General features: G+C 35.3%; 1 protein-coding gene across 1 annotated transcript; it reads left to right on the top strand.

The window, feature by feature from the left end:
* The first annotated feature begins 15,225 nt into the window (after positions 1-15,225).
* Positions 15,226-16,109, top strand: LOC113175838 (eukaryotic translation initiation factor 5A-2-like). The gene is made up of 3 exons (XM_077794069.1): positions 15,226-15,448; positions 15,556-15,640; positions 15,977-16,109. The coding sequence occupies exons 1-3, from the start codon at positions 15,226-15,228 to the stop codon at positions 16,107-16,109; spliced, it is 441 nt and encodes a 146-aa protein (XP_077650195.1).
* The last annotated feature ends 5,244 nt before the right edge of the window (positions 16,110-21,353 follow it).

The raw sequence follows: 21,353 nt of genomic DNA, 5'->3' as shown, positions 1-21,353 counted from the left end.
GTATGTTAAACTGAAATGTGAATATTGTCCTTGACCAGGTAGTTGGATTTGTAAAATGGAGCCTTCCAGATTTGATTTATTTTCTCTGCTTTTAAATGCAGCCAGGTGCCTTAATGGAAAGAATACCTTAGGCTAGTCCCATTTAGTCATCAGTTGGCTTTGGTATATCAAGAATTCTCTCTGACTCTCAATATCTGTAGACCTTGAAAAACTCTGTGAGTACCTGTAAAAAGGACTTAGATCCATCAGGAATAAAGTTCTGATTTACTCTCCCATTCAAACAAGAGGCTAAGTGCTTGTTCATGATGATGAAAATCTGGAGTTCTGATAAAACAGAAGGTGGTGAATATATTCCACATTCAAAGTCAGGTAAAACAGCAGTCATAAAATTATTTAGAACTTCATAAGAGGTTACAATTGTCAAGGATTGAATTGTCAAGGATTAATGCTTTTACAGGGCTGGGGCCTTCTGGGAAACTGAAGTGCATGACTCCCCATATTCCCATGCCACACCCTTCATCCCAGTTCTTGCAATGAGGTCAGCAAGATTTTAGGCCTGTTACTCAGAATTACAGGTGTGAGTTTATTAGAAAGGATAGGAAATGGGAAAGGGGATATTCTCACAGGAAAGAGTGGATCTTCTCACAGAGGAGGGGGATGGTGTGTCCTTCCTGCCTTCTAGTTTAATTGGGAGTCCCAGGGAAATTTCCAGAATCCTCCCCAAGTCTACCTTCTGACTTTTGACTGAAAGCATAGGAATTGCATGGACTGCCACCAAGAGAGAATGGTATGGTGCTCAGAGTTAGTGTTTAAGGAAACTGAGTCCCTCTGTTTTTGTCTCAGTTTTTTGCCCCCCTTAATCAGTTCATTACCCTTTGAATCACCCCCACCAAGTTTTCTTTGTGAGGGTTTTGATGTTTTAGCTGTCAGGGTATTTGGGGTGGGGGGCGAGGGGGGGGATAGTTTTGATGATAAGGAAGGGCCACCTGGTAGTGTGTGACATGATTTCCAAGCAAGTTTTTCTTAAGGAGAAACTATGGTTAGGGGAGGTTTTAACATAACAAGTCTGCACCTTCCAGGTGCTTGCTTATCTGTCAGATGAGGCTCCCTGTGGTTTTCTGTTGCCCTTCACTGTCCTTCCCTGCTCACCCATTCATGGCTGACTAGCTACTAAATAATGCTATGCAAATTGTGCAAGTAGATTAGAAAGGTACAATTGATTAACCAAGTTTATGTACTTCTCCAGACTCTCTTGGACCTAGATGCCTCCACTACCACCTTAATAAGATGCTTTCATGGAAATATTTCCTAACACAGCCTCCCAGGGTGACCCCAGGCCTGCATGAGGACTCAGAGAAGGAACCACCACAGCTCAGTCACCAAAGTCCTATAACCTATGGAAGCTATTGTTACTCATACCCCTTCCTCATTTGGATGATGTCCAGCATCATTAATAGGGGAATCTGACTTTCCTAGTGGTTGCCTAGAGAAGCTCAGTAACACAACCTGAAGATTTCAGATGTTAATATTCTGTAGGGCAAGCTTGGACTAGAATGATACAATAAGCAAGAAGGTTCAATTTGATAAATCCTGCTCTTTTTCTTCTTCTACAGACTCTTTTGAGGTGCAGTAGACCCATATAATTCTCAGGGGTTGGTCTATTGATCAATCAAATAGCTAACTTTTCTTATGAAGCTGTGTTCAGTGTGATAATACAGCGTGTTGCACTTTTTCTTTTGTATCTGTTTTCTTTTTTGTCTCAATTCCTCTCCTCTCTCACCTCTTCCATGATATTTCACACTTCCCTCCACTTCACCCTCAATGAAATATGAGAATTTAAGCTTTGCTGCAAATTAGCTGTTTTCTAAGGAATCTGGACTAAGGTAAAGGTAATCTTTGTGCATGCATAAATTTAGGTTGTCTGTACAAGGAAATTCTGGGAAGATATGGAAAACTTCTTGTCAGAAAAAGGAACTAGAAGTCAATAATATGAAAAATCACAGGAAGAAAAGAGGTGGTGCAAGATGCATGAAGTAGAAGATAAAGAAAACAAATACAGGTAGAAAGAAGTGGGAAAATTAATCACCAGATTTGAGCATTAAACTTCCCTTGAGATATTTCTTAAGAGAAAGGAAAGGTAATAAATTTGGAATATAAAGTGGAGAGTATTATTGATAGAAAAAGAGATATAAAGTTCCAGAAGGAGCCAGGCTATCAGGAATCTCTCTTCCTTTCTGCCATAGTAATTTTTTAAAAGAATTCTATGTAGATGTTTATGTCAAAAACAAAAGCTGAAGCATGACTTTGCCTATTTACTTGAAAAGTGAATGAGAAGAAAAAACTGAGGTCAAAGAATATTCAAAATATCTCTTTAAGGGTTTTCTTTTCAAGTTTATTTGAATTTTGGCTTAGAGACAGTAACAAGTTTAAAAGTTCTCTGGAGCCAGAGCACAAGTATAAATGCCTATATCTTCTATATCACCGATTCTCAAACTTTATTCTGAATTGGAATCAAGAGTTTATTAAAACCTAGCTTGCTGGACTCTGCATCCACAGTTTCTAATTTAGTACTTAGAGGTAGTACTGAAAATCCAAAATTTAAAAAAAATTTCCAGAAGATTCTGATGTTGCCAATCTGGGGACCAAACATTGGAAGAGTGATACTATGTTTGAGTCAAAAGATATATAATTTTAAAATTTATGATTATAAGAAATTCTGTCACTGAATATCCTACAGAGACTGTTAGAAGAACAAATTTGAAATTTAGAGCCAGGACTGTCTTAGGAAGATTTAAGTTGCACTGCTAAAAATCATTTTCCCACTTAGTTTCTTGAACATTTGAAAGTTAATTTTTAAAATAGGTGTTTCATAAATAGCTAGTGGTAGCGTTATTGTGCTGTAAGTAAGTGGTTCCATCTGGTAGCAGTTTTTCTGCTGCATAAGCATAAATTAAGCCTTTCTGGAGAGCAATCTGGATGGGTTAGCTGAGTTATCTTTTGCCTTCCTTCTGTTCCATAGAAGAAAAAAAATACTGAAGCATATATGTATTTCTCCCCCCAATCCTTAAGACAAATCTGATGCCCTCAAGCATTTCTCTGAATATCTGCTGTTAGAAGTCAATGAGACATTGAAAAATTGCTGTTTGGATTATCTAATCAAAGTAAGAGTAGCCATATGATAGGGTAGAGTTTGTCTTAAAATACAGGCTATATAGGTTATGAGATGAATAGCTCTGTTTCTCCATAACTCGAGAGAGTTTGGTAAAAAGGGATTAGACCAGTGGCTTATATCTTGGCTGTACATTACAGCTTACAAAAACTCAAAAATCCTGGCCTCAGTTCAGATTCATTAAATCAATCTGAAGGTGAGACTTAGGCATCAGTTTTTTTTTTTTTTTTTTTTTTTTTTTTTTTTTTTTTTAAAGCTCCACAGGTGCTTGCTCTGAGCAGACAGATTGAGAAGCAGTGGTCTAAATAGAAAACAAGTCATTTTTCCCACAGAAAGCATTATAAAGTCTGTTTCTAGCAGCAACAGACTGCTATTTTGCATGAAGGAAGGCAATCTTTGACTCTTCCCTGAAATAAAATGTGTTTTTTCTTAAATTGAGACATTTTCACTAAATTTATTGAGACTTGAAAAATGTTGAAAATCCATTTTCATTTTCATAATAACATTAGTCATAGAATATAATCAAAGACTGAATTGAGGCAAATTATATTCCATTCTGGTATAATTATGTCAAAATGAACCCCAATATTATGTATAACTAATGTGCTAATAAAACAACTAAAAAGACAATAGAGCATCTATCCATTAATTCTAAAACAGAAAATTCAAATGCAGGCTTTTATATTTAAAAGCTAGTAACCATACAGACTGGAAAGTTACATTTGAGAATTTGGAAATTGGAAATGGTAAGAGGCTTCATATTCAGGCTTACAGAAATTCCTAGGGGTTGAAGAATAAAAGAAGCAATGGAATAAAAGGACAAATCAGTGGAGACTTGGAGGAGCAGGAAGGTCCTTCAACAGAGTATCCAGTAAGAAGGGAATGACAGTGTAGCAAATCACCACAATACTTGAACATTGTATAATTACACAGAAATCCTGTTAAAGTTGAATCATCAGCATGTAGCCATCCAACCTCTGTTTTCAAGGCACCTTGAATTGCCTGGACCAGTCACTGAGCAAACATTTGAGGAAGGCCCCCTTTCACAGTGGCCATCATTTTGCAAGGGGACATTTAGATGAGACTAGTGGGAACATGAGGTTAAGAGAATAATTCTATAAAATGCGCCCGCTATGCTGACCCCTCACATGCTTTCTTTGCCAAAAAGTAATCTGCCTGCAGCCCCGCCTTGCCTAGGTCAGGCAATTGGTGTAGATAATTGTTATGGTTTGGATGTGAAGTGTACAAATTATATTCCATGCTGGTATATAATTAATAATATAAGGTTTGGAGGAGAAATGATGGGGTTGTGAGAGTCTTAACCTAATCAGTTAATTGATCCCTGGTGGGATTAACTTAGTGGTCATTGAAAGCAGGTGGGGTGTGGCTGGAGCAAGTGGTTAATTGGGGGGCAGGGCCATGGGGTATATAGTTTGTATCTGGAGCAGGAGTCTCTCTGCTTCGTGTGGCTGCTTCCCTCCGCCACCCTCTCCTGCTATGATGCTCAGCTCCACCTCAAGCCTCAAGGAATGGACCCGGCCTTCTATGAACTAAGACCTCTGAAACCGTGAGCCCTCAAACTTTTCCTCTTCTACAGTTGTTCTGGTCAGATCTTTTAGTCACAGCAGCACAATAGCTGACTAAATGGTTGATGGGGGTTGAGAGAGGATGATGACTGGTTATCTGGTTATCCCTGGTTATCAAACAGAGGAAACTGGGTTGTTAACCTCTGTAATTGTGCTCCTGGGATAACAATTAACCTTTGTGTTCCTGCTCTTAGGCACATCCACAGAGAAAAAAATAAAAGCTGGGGCTGGGACTCAGCAGAGTGCTCACCTAGCATGTGCAAGGCCCTGGGTTCAATACTCTGAACCACATAAAAATAGATAAAACAATGGTATTGTGTCCAACTTCAACTAAAAAATAAATATAAAAAAGAGAAGTCAATAATTGAGAGGGTCTCTGGGGTCTCTAAAAAAGCAAGACATACCCCCTCCCATGGACACCAGTTCTGGGGACTCATCTCTTTAGAAAAGTCTATCTCTGTCCTTTTCTTAAATAAAACTTGCTTTCTGTGCTTGCCTCAATGTTTCCTAGATGCTTAACCTTCAACATTGGGGAACAAGGACCTGTTCCTGATCTCTAAGATCAGTCTCAATTTCAATTTTACCCAGACTCTCAAGCAAACGTGACGTATGTTCATGTCCTTAGGTATCTTGTGGTCTACACCCAAATTCTTTGCTATAGTTACTTCCATATACCCATTGAAACTTCTCAGAAATCTACTGGCCTATAAATATAAAATGTGTGGCTCTTAAGTGAAAATTGTAGTGATGAAAGACAGAACTCAGCACCTATACTTCAAACCACCTATGAAGTATAAAGGCAGCCAGAGAGTCCTCTGAAACCAGGCAAAAGCAAGGTACTATCCTTCTTATTTATCATTTGCAATCCCTCCACCTTACAAAGAGAGATCTCAGATGAATCATTGGTTAGATGGCATAGAGGATATTTCCTGAGTAAAAGGATACATATTCAAATTCTTAGTTTAAGTCATAATGAAGGCCCTCTTCAAAAAAAGGTGGGTGGCTATAGAGCAAGATCAGTGTTAGGAGATCCAGGATGGGGACATGGCTGGGACTAGTATGGTTGGTGTGACTAAATATTAGACACTATGGTATCCTGTGGTTGGTGATGTGGCTGGTTTCCAGAAAGAAATAACAGAAATAAAGATGTTTAATGATATAAAGTTTGCAATTTCATGGGTGTCTGACCATTTTAGGCAGCATTGTGACCTCCCCTCTTTTTTTCAATAGCAAACTCTGATTTTTATAAAAAGGATTTCATCAGTCATTAATAGTTGATGGATATTGAATCTAAAAATATTGACACTATTTCCATTTTGATGACCATCCTAAAATTACAAAATAAAAGCTTCATCTGTTTTAAAACAATCAAAGTTGCCAGTATGGATTACAAATTAATTTTAAGAGGAGAAATTTCACAAATCACATCCCCTAGAAAGTTGTATGTTTTACTTTAAAAAAAAAAGGGTGGGGGATATTAGTGTTATATAAAGAAGACCCATATCTCCAAGATTTTGTGCAGAAAAAAATAACAAATAACACAAATAGAAAGGAGTAAAACCAAAAGAATAGTATAAGTTTAGCTAAAACTAATAAATGGAGACTTGAGAAAGAAACATAAAAGACTGGAAAAAAATCACTTCTGAATTATATTTGCAGGAAGTAGAATAAGAAAAAGTTATGGGCTCATGTTATAATAGACTATGGGAAAATATCTTCATCTCATGTTACTTAGGTTTTCTCCCATCAAGTGGCATGATTTTTTTAAAAAAATTTAAAACAAGTTTATGTCTTTAAGGGAAATTCCAGGCCATAAGTTGGTGAAATGTTTCAAGGAGAACAGTTCCTAGTTGGGAGTTACGTTTTTAGAGTGCTTATCATTATTTTCAGATATAATCTCTTTTTAGTGCATTTTAATTGTGCAGAGTAATAGGTTTCATTGTGGCATTTGTAATTCAAATAACATACTTTCATCATCTCCACCCCCATTGCACTTCCTTTCCTTTCATCAACCCTTTTCTCTAATAGTCTCCCTATTACTTTCATGTCCTCTTTTCCCCCCTAGTTTCCATCCATCTGAAGAAAAACACACTTGTCTTTTTTGAATCTCACTTACTTTGCTTACCATTATGATCTCCAGTTCCATCCATTTTTTTTTTCCTGCAAATGGCAGGATTGCATTTTTTACACCTGAACAATACTCCATTTTGGACATGTACCACATTTTCTTTATCCATTCACTCATTGACTGGCACCTAGGCTGGTTCCACCACTTGGTTGTTGTGAATTATGCTGGGATAGACACGAGTATGAAAGTATATCTATAGTGTGCTGATTTTAATCCCTTTGGGTACACATTCAGGAATGATATATCTGGATAATATGGTAGTTCTATTTTTAGTTTTTAAAGGGTCCTCCATACTGATTTCCATTCCTACAAACAGTGTACAAGGGTTCCTTTTCCCCCTGGCATCCTCACCAGCTTATTATTATTATTATTATTATATTTGTATTCTTGATGATGACCATTCTGACTGAAGTGAGATGTATTCTTAGTGTGGTTTGATTTGCCTTTCTCTGATATCTAAAAATGTTGAACTTTTTTTCATATAAATATTGTGCTTCTTTTGAAATGCTTTTCCACAAGAAACCTTCATTCCTGGTCTCTAAACTAAAATTCAGCTCACTGTACTAAAACTTTATACTTCCCTCTTATTTTTTTCTGTTTAGCTCTTAAATCATTGCCTAATACACTATATATATTACTTTTTAATCTTAATTGCATATCTACTCCACCAACATGTAAGCACCGTAAACTTTGTGTTTGTTCTTTGCTGCATTCCCAATGATAAGAATCATGCTTGGCAAAGAGTTAGCAACCAGTGCATATTTGTCAAGGGAATGGAAGAAAGGGTAAAATTCTGTAATGGAACCAGCCATATCTTTAAGTATCCCTTGGAGTCTGGCAAAGTACTAAGCACTTTGCATGCTAACCTATCCATAATTCCCTGTAACAGCTTTCCCTTCAGGGATTATCTCCATGTAACAAGTTAGGAGATTCAGGCTCAGAAGTCCATAATTTGTCCAAGATCCCACACCAACACTAGTCCAAGATAATGTTCATGAATCTAAAGCTCCACTATTGCCCAACTCACTAAATACAAGGCACATCCCACCTTATCCATTGTCCTCAACATAATCAAAGGGGTGAGACATAAGTCTCTTAGGGTGAACTGGTTCGTTGACTGACTGTTAAAGTGGAAGGACTGAATGCATTTTTCCGCAAGAATTTGGTAGATTTTACTTGGTACTGCATCTTAAGGAGGTCAGGACCTCTGAGTTGTCATGGCGACAGAGAGCAGCTGCTCAAACTCATTTCCTGTGGGGTGATAATCCCTTCTTTCCAGTTTTAGCTGAGAACACATCTGGTAATTTGTTATGATATATTTGTCACCAGTACTACTGGTTCTATTTAGACCCATGTCTGACTTTTTCTTTTCTTTTCATTTTAAAAGTTAGTTAACCATAGCACAGAAATTTTGGAAAAGATAAAACTAACTCATAAGAACCCACTACAACATAACATCATTATCATGGTTCTTTTTTATTATTGAGCTATAATTCACATATAATGAAATTCATCATTTTAAAGAGTACAATTTATTGGGCTTTAGTAGAAAGTATGTATATAAGGTTTTGAAATCAAAACCAGTATCTGATTGCAGAACATTGGGTATAGTGAAACTCTATGCTCTTTAGCAACCATTCCCCATTCTTTACTTACCCTGCCCCTGCCATGGTGAATCTAGTTTCTGTGTCCACATATTTTTCTATTCTAGACATTTGTTATAAATGGAATCGTATAGCATGTTTTATTTTGTGACTGACTTCTTTCACTTAGCATAATGTTTTCAAGGTTAATTCAGTTATTAGTATTTTATTCCTTTTAATTAACAAGTGATAACAACAACAACAACAACAAAAGAGGATTTATCAGGGATAACCCAGGGGTGCTTAACCACTGTGCCACATCCCAGCCCTTTTTTTGTATTTAGAGACAGAGTCTCACTGAGTTGCTAAATGCCTTGCTAATTACTAAGGCTGGCTTTGAACTCTGGATCCTCCTGCCTCAGCCTCCCAAGTTGCTGGGATGACAGGCATGTGCCACCGCACCGGGGCTCAAATGATATATCTTTATAATGGATATACCATATTTTATTTAGTCATTCATCAGTTGATGGACATTTTGAGTTGTTATTCATTCTGATGTTTATTTTTTGAGAAAAAAATTCCAACTCCATCTACTAGCACTTTGGCCCTGGAAAAATTTCTTAACATTTTTGAGAAAATAAACCTCTTCAACTCTCAATGATACTAATAATTATTATTTCATAATTTCTTGTTTTTATTGAGGATTAAATAATATGAAATATGCTAAGACTCTGGTGCTTTCTATAGAGTCCCTTATTTTTCTATATGTTGTTCCCTTCCCTGCCACTGCACAGATACCACCATCCCTAGATAGCACACTTAAAGGTACATTTAAAATTTTTAAATTTTAGAAATAACATATAACCAATATATAAAGGTTGAAACTCTCCCAGTGGTTTTGGCTTACCCAAATGTCAATTTCTAAAGGTTTTGTCTCAGAGCAATACATCACTTAAAGCTCATAGGCCAAATTTGCCTACATTGGATTCAGAATCGCCATTCCCTGGATTTATTTGGATACACAAATATCTCCTGCCTCTGCTCTGTATTTAACCTCCTCAAAAACTCTGAAAACTGTTATACTATGGCAGTCCTTTATAGCTAGTTGAATTTCAATGTTTTTGTATCCTCATCTATAAAATGCAAATGATCATAAACATAAGCTCATTTTTTAATTTTTATTTTTGGTACTGAGCATTGAACCCAAGTTTTAGGCAATTCATGTTACCTACTTAGAATATATTCCCATATTTCTAATTTATGAATCAAAATGTAGGTATATTTTTAAGTATTTTGTTATACATCATTAAATTACCTTTCAGAGGGTTTGCATCAACAATGAGTAAATGAGAAATTTCAGCATAAACAAAATATTGGATAATTTTATAAGCAAAAATTATCTGATAAATGTGTATATTTATACTTTCAATTAAAATAAAATGAAATAATATCTAATTGTTGTATTATTCTGTGGTGCTTTGTAACTAAATTTGAACTTCCCCCTGTTTTCTTCTAAGAGTATTAGAGATTAAGTTGTTATATTAAGGTTTTTGATCCATTTTGAGTTGATTTTTATGAATAGTTTAAAGGAAGGGTACAACTTCATTTTTTTTTTTTTTTTTGCATGTGAGTATTCAATTTTTTCCAGAATTATTTTCTTAAAAGACTATATTTTCTTACTTATTGATCTTGGAACTTTTGTCAAAGTTCATTTGGCCATATATAAGAGGATCTATTTTGGATGCTTCATTATTTTCCATTGGTCTATATCACCTGTCTGCATGCCAATACCATACTGTATTGATTATTGTTGATTACTGTAGCTTTGTAGTAAGTTTTTGTTTTCTTGGTACTAGGGATTTAACCCAGGGATGCTTTACCACTGAGCTACATCTGCAGCCCTTTTTTAAAAAAAATTATTTCTACTAATTAGTTATATATGACAGTAGAATGCATGTTGACACATCGTACATAAATGGAGTATAACTTCTCATTTGTCTGGTTGGATATGATATAAAGTTACACAGGTCACATAATCATATATGTACATAGGGTAATAATATCCAATTCATTCTATTATTGTTCCTACCCCCATATTCCCTCCCCTCCTTTCACTTCCCTTGTCTAATCCAAAGTACCTCTATTCTTCCCTAGCACAACCCCTCCCCTTCACATATTGAGAGTTAGCATCCACATATCAGATAAAACATTTGGCCTTTGGTTCTTTGGGATTGGCTTATTTTGCTTAGCATAATATTCTCCAGTTCCATCCATTTACCTGCAACTTCCATATTTTTTTCTTCTTTAAGGTGTCTGAAGCCCTTTTTAATTTTTAATTGAGAAAAGATCTCACTAAGTTGCTTACGGCCTCACTAAATTGCTGAGGCTGGCCATGAACTTGTGATCCTCTGTCTCAGCCTCCTGAGTCACTGGGATTATAGGCATGCACCATCATGCACAGCTTGTAATAAGTTTTTAAGTTAGGAAGTCTGAGCTTCTGGGGCACCTCATATGTGAACTATAACAATCAATTCCTGGCCCTGGTAATCCTTCTACCTGATCAATTTCCAGGGGATTTAATAGCCTCATTTCATACTGATATATAGAAGCCAGGGAAATAACCAACTGTGTGAAAAGGCTCATGTGCAGTAGGGGAGAGGCTTATTTAATCTTTTTTTTTTTTTTTTCAGGATTGGTTTGGCTCTTTAGGCTCCTTTAAAATTCCATGTGAATTTTAGGATGGATTTTTTTGTTTGGTCAAAAAAAAAAAGTCATTGTAGTTTTGATAGGAATTGTGTTGAATCTCTAGATATATTTGGGTAGTGTTGTTATTTAATATTTAGCCTCCCCATGTTTGTGAAATAATAAATTGCTTTCTACTTATTTATGTCTTCAATTTCTTTAGCATTCTCCAGTTTTCAATATACAAGTCTTTTGCTTCTGTGATTAAGTTCAAGTATTTCATTCATTTTGATGTTATTATAAAAAGAATTGTTTTCTTATTTTCCTTTTGGACTGTTAATTATATAGAAATGCAACTGAATTTTGTATATCTATTTTGCATTCCTCAACTTTGCTGCACTTATTTCTTAGCTATATTTTTGTGAAATATTTAAGGTTTTCTATATATAATATCATATCACCTGCTGAGAGATATTATTTTACTTCTTAATTTCCAGTTTATATTCCAGTTTTTATTACCAGTTTATATCTGTTTTTATTGCCTTATTGCACTGGCTAGAATTTTCAATTACATGTTGAATATAAGTGGCCAAAGTGGGCATCCTTGTTTTGTTCCCAGTATTAGGAGAAACCTTTCAGTTTTTCCACCATTAGATATGATAGATATGAGGTTTTCTATAGTTTCTATCATATTAAGTATCTCTTCTATTCCTAGTTTGTTCATTGCTTGTATAAAGAAAGGATATAGAATATTGTCAAATACTTTCTGTATCAATTGAGATAAACATGTGAATTTCCTCTTTTGTTTTATATTGATTGCATGTTGAACCATCTTTGCATTTCAGGAATAAATACCAACTGGCCATCATGCATAATTATTTTAATATGCTACTGAATTCTGCTTGCTAGCATTCTTTTTAAGATTTTTGCATCAATATTCTGAAAGAAATTGGTTAGTAGTTTTTCCTTTCTTGTGGTGTCTTTTTGTTAGAATGAAGTGTTTTTTATAAACACTTTTTTGGGGAAGTGTTTATAAAAGATGGGTAGTTTTTTAAATATTTGATAAAATTCACCAGTAAAGCCCTCCATGAATTGTTTTGAGGCTTCGATTGCTGATTTAATTTTCTTACTGGTTATAGATCTGTACAGATTTTTCTAGATTTTCAAAACTCTTTCTTGGGAGCTTGTGTGTTTTGGAATTTGTCCATTTTACCTACTTTATCCAATTTGATGACATAAAATTTCTCATAGTATTTTATAATCTTTTTAAATATTTGTAAAATTAATAGTATTATCCTCACATTCATTTTTGATTTTTATTAATTTGAGTCTTCTCTACTTCATTCTTAATCTAACTAAAGATTTTTTTATTTTGTTGGTATTTTCAAAGAATCAGCTTCTAATTTTGTTGGTTTTATGTCCTTCCTTGAATCTTTATTCTTTCTTTCTTATTTTTTATTTTAGTTTGCTTTTTCGAGTTCCTTATGATGTAAAGTTAGGTATTGATTAGATATCTTTCTTCTGTTAGGATTTGCTTATAGCTACAAATTTCCTTCATAGAACTACTTTTACTGCTTCCTCTTTTTGTTTATTGTGTTTTCAATTCATTTGTCTGAAGGTATTTTTTGTTTTCACTATTATATCTTTTTAAACCATTGGTTGTTTAAGAGTATAATGTTCAAGTTCCAGGTATTTGTGAATTTTCCAATCTTTTAGTGAATTCTATTTGAGATCAGGAAAAAAATGTGATTTTAGCCTCTTAAAATTTGTTACTCCTAGTTTTGTGGCCCAACATATGGTCTTTTTTGAATAATATTCCATGTGTATTCTGCAGTTTGGAGACAGAATGGTCTTTATGTGCCAGTAGTAATATTTTAAACCTTCAAAATCCAAACTTTTACTTTGATAAATATGTTTCTCTTCGGGACCCTTCTCTGTCCCCTTTACACACTAAATTTCTATATGATGGTTGTTCTGAGCTATATTAAACATTCATGGTCTATGTTAAATCTAATTTGATGTTAGAGCACAGTTTGTATTGTAGAATTTAATGGTCTTTGGTGGAACTACATAAATTTTCCCTGAGGATTTTCAACATTGCCAAATCATTTTTGTCTGGTATATTGCTCATTTCTCAGCATGCTGGATGCTGGAGTTTTGCCCTGCAGCAGCTGAGTGCCATCAATAAAGACATATGCCTTACACAGAAGCTGAAAAAAAAGAATTTCCTCCAATTATGGCTTTCAAATTCCTCAGGGAAAAATGAACATACAGTTGAGGTGTAATTCATAAAAGACAACAAAGTTTTTCCAACTCAGACTTGTTCCTAGAGCAGTGACTGGCATCTGAGGAGGAGAAGAACTCGCTGACTAAATGTGGATCTCATTACCTCTGCATTAGAGAAGCAGATGTGTTCCCCACATTGCTTATAAATAGGAGTCCACCAAATTACATAACATTAAGCCCAAGTTCAGGGTACTTTAGCCTTTGTAAACAGAAAAATCATGGTCTTTATATCATCAAAAAATGTGTAACTAAAAAAGTTTCATGATGAAGAGAAAATTCTCTTAATGGCTGTTTGTATGTTCTTTTGTATGACTTGTCAGTATGCCGTATACATAAATTGTTAATCATATTTATTTTTCCCAGAACACAACCGTTCTTTTCATGTAACCCATATTTTCTCACCTTCATACAATTAAACTACTATTATTCTACTTAAATTGAAGTGCAAAATATATCAAAAAGAGAAAAACTAGTGAGAGCATAAAGAGTTTGAAACATGAGGGATAAATCACATATTTAGTCTTCTCTTTGTAACTGTCTTAAATTCCTCAGTCTTGGTGGATTTTAGGTCCTCCTCTTTAAAATACTCATTGTCTAATGAACCTCACAGAATTATTACAAAATTTTTGTTGGTAAAACATATATAAGCATATAATATGGCTTCAAAAATTAGTCATTTAGTATTCATTCTAAAATTGTCTTTAAATGACAATTTTTTTATTCCCACATCCACAATGACTAGGACATGACACAGGCTTCCTGTGCAACTTTAGACTCAGTTCATAATTAAGACACATCACTCAAGGAGGTAGAAACAAGCAAAGTAATAATATATTTTAAAAGAACAGATAAGTTAAATATGCACAGTTACCATTTCAGTATTTTGGGAAAGCTAACCTGAGAGTAGTCAAATGGCTATTAGTGTAAATTATATTAAATTAATTATATTAAATTATATAATATAATGTAAATTATATTTAATTATATTAAATCACCCATATTTGGATGATATTGACCTATACAAGTGACATTTTTTTATGGTTTGGCCTAATATCATTTCAACTATTCTCATAAATTTTAAATTGTTTCAGGTATACTCTATCCAATGCTCCCTATTATACTTTTTTGGGGGGTGTGGGGTTTGAACCCAGGGGTGCTTAACCACTGAGCCACATCCCCAGCTAGTTTTGTATTTTATTTATAAACAAGGGCTTGCCAAGTTCTTTAGAGTCTCACTAAGTTGCTGAGGCTAGCTTTGAACTTGCAATTTTCCTGCCTCAGCCTCCGAAGTCTCTGGAATGACAGGTGTGCATCACCATGCCTGGCTCCCTATTATACTATTTTAAAAGCACAATAAAAGTAACTGTGGTAGAACTATGAGATCCACAGCTGAAAAATAATTATAACTTTATAGCTCTGTGAGTGTTCTAGTGTGGATCTTTCAATAACAGTATAGGGGCTGGGATTGTGGCTCAGGGGTAGAGTGCTTGCCTAGCACGTCCAAGACCCTGGGTTTGATCCTCAGCACCACATAAAAATAAATAAAATAAAGGTATTGTGTCCAACTACAACCAAAAAATAAATATTAAAAAATAGTGTGATTTTTTAAAATTTATTTTTAAAATAAATTTCCAAAAGTCCACTTATACCACTTTCAATCATCTGTTATTTAAACATTATTTAAATATATGCATTTTAGGTAGCTACAAGGAACTAGTGCAGGCATGCAGAAGATAGGCGTTCTGTGCCTGCTGAGTTTCTTTCAAAAACTTATCATTTCCCCAGCCCACCATGGTGGACGATATTGATTTCACTACCAGAGATTTGGGGGCTTCCAGCACTTATCTTATGCACTGCTTGGCCCTGAGCAAAAATGACTTTGTGGTGCTCAAAGGACAACAATGCAAAATAGTGGAGATGTCAACTTCCCAAAGTGGAAAATACGGTCATGCCAAGGTATACCTTGTTGGAATTGATATTTTCACAGGCAAAAAACATGAAGATATTTGCTTGTGTGTGTGTGTGTGTGTGTGTGTGTGTGTGTGTTGCTGGGGATTGAACCCAGAGCCTTGTGCATGCAAGGCAAGCACTCTACCAACTGAGTTATAGCCCCAGCCCAAGATGTTTGCCCTTCTACTCACAATATGGATGTTCCAAATATTAAGAGAAATGATTATCAACTGATATGCATTCAGGATGGTTACCTGTGGTGAGCCGTTTCTGTGTACTGTGGCCGCCATTACAAGATGGCGCTGTTAAGCGCCGTGGCCTGTGATATACAACTCCTTATTTTGGGAGAGTTGGCACGTAGCTGTAAAACACCCTATGAGAAAGATCCACGTGGCAGTTGTGCATTGGGGCTTTATCTGCTTTATTAGGGCTGGGGCACGTAGCAGGAGGAGTAGTAGTAGGAGTAGCAGTAGGAGTAGTAGTAGTAGTAGAGAGAAACAAGCTAAAAGACATGTCTAAACAAAGGCCTGAATAAACTGCTGAAGGAAGAATCCTGTGTCGTGTTTCCTTTGCTGGCGAGGGGACGCGGCAGTTACCTTTCCCTGCTGACAGAAACTAGTGAAGTTCATGAGGATCTTAAACTGCCAGAAGGTGAACTAGGCAAAGAAATAGAACAAAGTACAATGCAGTTGAAGATGTTCAGGGATCTGTCACATGTGCAGTGAGTGAAGAATATGTTGTAGCCATAAACCCCTGCAAATAAATGGGGTCATCAGGCATGAGCAAACAGTTTAGGTCTAGATCAACTGCAGTTCCGAAGTTTGGTTCTAAGTTGTCACCAAAGCTATGGCCTTCATAAGCAACCTCATTTTTTAAAAACTGTTTTGAAATTGTGCTGGTTCATTTTGCAGGTAGTTGGTAACTTGAAAAAAAAATCAAGATATATAATTCTTTTTTAAAATTATTTTTGTGTCTTTCCTATAACATTCCTGTGGTTTTCAGGATGGGAGTCCAAGAAACATAAAGCTTCAGCAAATGTGATTTGTCTGAGCAAATCATTCCTTAATTTTAACAAAATGATTAGTAAACCAGGGTTTTAAAAGAGATAATGTAACATTTGGTGGTATTGAAATACCACATTTAAGTTGAATTGCTCTGCATTAATTTCAGACTTAATGTCATAGAACACATAGATTATGGATTAAAATAGTTTTAGCCTGTGTGTAGCAAACACAATTTTTTTTCAAACACAAATCTTTAAACAAAAATCAAAAAGCATCAGGGGGCTGGGGTTGTGGCTCAGAGGTAGAGCTCTCGCCTACCATGCGTGAGGCACTGGGTTTCATCCTCAGCACCACATAAAAAAAAAAACAAAATAAAGATATTGTGTTTAAAAAAAAAAAAAAGCAGCAGTTACCTTGCTGGCTGTGTGGAATGATATATATTACCTAGGTCATATCATTCTTTGCCACACTGTTGGTAGACTTAAACCTTACATGGTGATTTTAGTACTTTCTTGTCATTGACAGCAGGATATTGAGTGAAAATGAGCAAGTCAGACTGCAAAAAAGAAAAAGGACAGTGGCAAAGGAGGTTGGTAAATTCTAGGTTTTGACTTGAGACCTCTGTAATGAGCATAAAAAATAGAAAGTAGCTTTATATAAATGCATTTTAACAGAAAGATAGTGAGATTGAATTTAAAGCAATCTAACCACCAAATGGCATTTTTAAATCAGGGAACAGTTACAGTAGACATGGAATTCTTTCTAACTCTGAAATGTAGTATAAATCTTATCTTTTTCTTTTCCACATCCATTCCTTTTCTCACACACAAATAGATTCTTTATAAATTTCTTGTGTTTTTTTTTTCTATACAAGTACTTGTGCATGGTCTGTTATCCTACAAGTGATGAATCTCAAACATTTTGACTGAGAACATGTACACAATTATACCAATTGCCTCCATGGGGACTCATAAACAAAGTTTCCTTTTGGGAGCTAAGGGTCTCAGTACACCATTTTGTACCATCAGACAATGGTTTCCTTGCAATGAAATTTTGCAAATCCCCATCCCCTGGTATCATATGTTGATGAAGTTCAGGTCCACTTCCAATAATGACATTAATGCCTTTGATGCACACACCCGCCCCCTCGCCCCATGCTCACTCATAAACATTTGCTCAGCTGTCAACCAATCCTGGGGCTTGTGTCTGTATGTTTATTACAATGTCCAGCTCTCTCCTCCCCAACTAGCTTGGTCTCTTAGACCAGAGACTTTAAGGCTTACAGTCATGAAAAAAGATTTGACTTATTGGTAGAAAAGAATAAGCCATAAAATAGTAGATTCACTGAGAACTTAACTATTCATTAATATTGACTTAATGCAACATGGGGGTGAGGATCTAACACAAACTCATTAACTGATACATATACTTTTTATCAATAATTTTATCTATATTTTATTAACTTCTACCATAAGGGGTATGTGGAAGCATTTTGAGGTTATTGATATTTTTATTACCTGAACTCTGATGATGGCTATATGAGTATACATACAGCTGTCAAAACATGTCAAACTGTATATTTTAAACAAATGCTGTGTATTTCATGCCAATTTCACCTTACTAAAACTATAAAAAAAAAGAAATGCTACATAACCTGTCAAAGATGGCACAGACAGAAAACAGTATTTTTATTTTTTCACCTCTGAAAGGCATTTTCTTCCCAAAGCACCATGCAGCAGATTCATGGGGACAAAAGTCATAGCCTCGCTGGAATGAAGGGAAATGGAGTAAAAAGGAAAATACATACATAATTTTGTTTTCCTTAGGAGCTCCTGAAAAAAAAAAAAAGATCCTATTCTTTTTTTTTTAAACTTTTTTTTATTGGTTGTTCAAAACATTACAAAGCTCTTGACATATCATATTTCATACATTAGATTCAAGTGGGTTAGCTCCTCATGTGCAAGGAAAAATAAAGCCAATGTCATTGTTTTTGAAAAATTTATTTTCTCCTGGTCTAATTAAAAACTATGGTCTTAAATGAAAAGAATTATATTCCTTAATGATTTGGAGATTTAGAGAAATTGGAAAGCAATTTGCTTTCTGGAATTGACTTATGTTGTTTTTTTCTTGTCAATTCTGCAGGCCACAACATGTTTGTTTGATAAAGAACATGAATTCATTGGGTTTGGAGCTCTGTGGCTGTTAACTTTCAAAACTGCTCCCTTAGCATACAAGTTCAATCAGTATAAAAAGCACAATGAGGCATGAAATTGTTATGTTGCATTATCCAGTAATATAATTTATTCTTTGAAACACCTAAAAATGAACAAATACATTTCAGAGGCACGAGAACATGTATTCTACACTGTAGGCTAAAATTAATTTAGCATGACTAATAAAGTTTCAAAATTATACTGGACAAGGAAATATGTTTAGATGGCATAAAGTTTAAGACATTATGAGGAAATAGTACTATACAGAAGGCAATAATAATGGGCAGAAATCGAGGAGGAAAGTAATGAGAATTAAAATGTCACTCTGAACACCATGAAAATGGGGGAGATGGTATTGTATTCTTAGCTAGAAATTGCACCCATTTATACTGAGGATAGCAATATGCATCTCTCCTATCTTAGTGGTTAAAAAATCGCTATGAAATTATTAAGACCTTTTTTTTCTTTTTTGTCTGTACCAGGAAGATTTTTTTCCATTCCATGAGTCCTTTTCTTTCAAATATGTACTAATAATACAGTTTAAACATTGGTTTAAAAAAGTGAATTGTCAACATCCATCATTACCTCTAGGAGTCTTCTGAAGAAAGGCTCAAAATGTGTTTTCTTTATTGGATGAATGCATCAAATAATATTATTAAGCTTCTTTATTTTTTCCTTTACTATTTTAGTACAGTGGGATTTTTTCCCCCGCTGGTATCATTTCATTGGTAATTAGTGGTGCTTAATGACATCTTTATTCACCACCCCCCTTACCATCTCTCATAAACAGAGAAATGTAATTAGCAATTTGTGTTTAATAATCCATGTTTTTAAAATTTGCAGTGGGTAAGAATTTGGTTTATTGTTCTACTTGGTTTGCCTACAAGATCTCTCCTAAATCCTCACCAAAGGAGGAAAAATAAGGCAAAGATAATTCATTTCTGGTTCTAAAGGGACCAAAGCATGTATGGTGGAAGGCAGTTTTAGATCTTTTTTTAAATTAGTTCTTTGCAGTTATACATGACAGTATAGTATAATTTGACATATTTATACAAACATGGAGTATACCTTATTCTAATTAAGATCTCAGTCTTGTGGTTGTACATAATGTAGAGATTCACTGTGGCATATATTTCCTATGGTGTACATAGGTAAGTCAAGACAGATTCATTCTGCTGTCCCCCTCACTTCCCTTCATTCCCCTTTGTCCAATCTACTGAGCTTCTTCTATTCTTTGCCCCCTTATTATGTGTTAGCATCTGCATATCAGAGAGAACATTTGGCCTTTGGGTTTTTGGGATTGGCTTATTTAGCATGATAGTCTCCAGTTCCAATCATTTCCTAGCAAATGCCATAATTTCATTATTCTTTAAGGCTGAGTAATATTCCATTGTATGTATGTATGTATATGTGTGTATTATATATACACACACACACACACATATATATATAAATTATAAAATCATATTTTCTTTATCCATCCGTCTGTTGTAGGACACCTAGCTTGGTTCCATAGTTTAGCTACTGTGAATTGAGGTGCTATAAAATTGATGTGGCTGTGTCACTGTAGTATGTTGACTTTAAGTCTTTGGGGTATATGCTGAGGAGTGGGATAACTGGGTCAAATGGTGGTTCCATTCCAAGTTTTCTGAGGAATCTCCATACTTCTTTCCATAGTGGTTGCACCAATTTGCAGTCCCACCAGGACTTAAGGTCTTAAGTATAGAACATATAAATGATTCTCATTTAAATGAGAAAGAGGGAGGTAGGGAAATAGTAATGAGGGATACCCATTTCAGAAAGCACTGCCAGTAATCTGTGGTGATGAGTTTGTTTAATACAGCATACTGGGTATGGGAGTCACTAAGAATCCAGTGGAGGAAGTGCAATGAGAACTAGGCAATTTACAGTGTATGTGATACTGATTTGAGAATAAGTTAGAAAGAGGTAATTACAGCCAAGGATGGCAGGTTGACAACCACAACGTGCAAATGTAAAGACAGCATGCCAAGGCAGTCTCTCCACAGGACATGGCACAGAGACTATTCCCAACTCAAGCCTTCTGAGGCATGCCTTGAAGCCTAATTTTAGATCCAAACAAGTTGCTACAGTTCCATCTCCCTCTGGAATTGCTTCCACTGCATTAAAACACAATCACACTTGATATTAGGCTGAGATTAAGCCAGCATTCTAGCCTCTTGCAGGACAGCTGATTCTATTCCTCTCACACTTATTTGTGTTGGCAGGTCCAACAAGCAAGTAGTTAAAGAGGCCTGTCTGAGAAATTCATGAGGGAGCCTTCTGGGGTTTGCCCCTTCACCTTTCCATATCAAAGCAAATCACGCCTGTCTAGACTGAAGAGCGCCACATAAAACTGCAAGAGACTGGTCTGCCATTATGTGAAAGAATTATGAGGGATTTTGAGTTATGGGGAAATAAACTCTATTGAGGGCATCAAAATATGTAACAGGAGGGGTTTGAATCCTGCCCCAGGAAGAATTCACAGTTACATCAAGTCATCTTATGTGCTATCATCCTTCTTTTACCCTACACTCCTGAGAATGTTTTTTTTTTTCCCAAACAATAGTGCTTTATTTTTCTCCCACCAAATATTCTCACAGTATTTTATTTTTATTTTTTAATACTGAAAATATTTATGCTTATATAATATTTATTTTAGAAGTTCACAAACGATAATAACTTTCTGCTCATTTGAGAACATGAATGATTTTACTGGGTGTACTGGTGCACA

Source organism: Urocitellus parryii, chromosome X, assembly GCF_045843805.1.
Source record: "Urocitellus parryii isolate mUroPar1 chromosome X, mUroPar1.hap1, whole genome shotgun sequence".
Classification (NCBI taxonomy): domain Eukaryota; kingdom Metazoa; phylum Chordata; class Mammalia; order Rodentia; family Sciuridae; genus Urocitellus; species Urocitellus parryii.
Note: the sequence above shows the minus strand (reverse complement) of the source record. Positions and strands in the feature narration are given on the sequence as shown.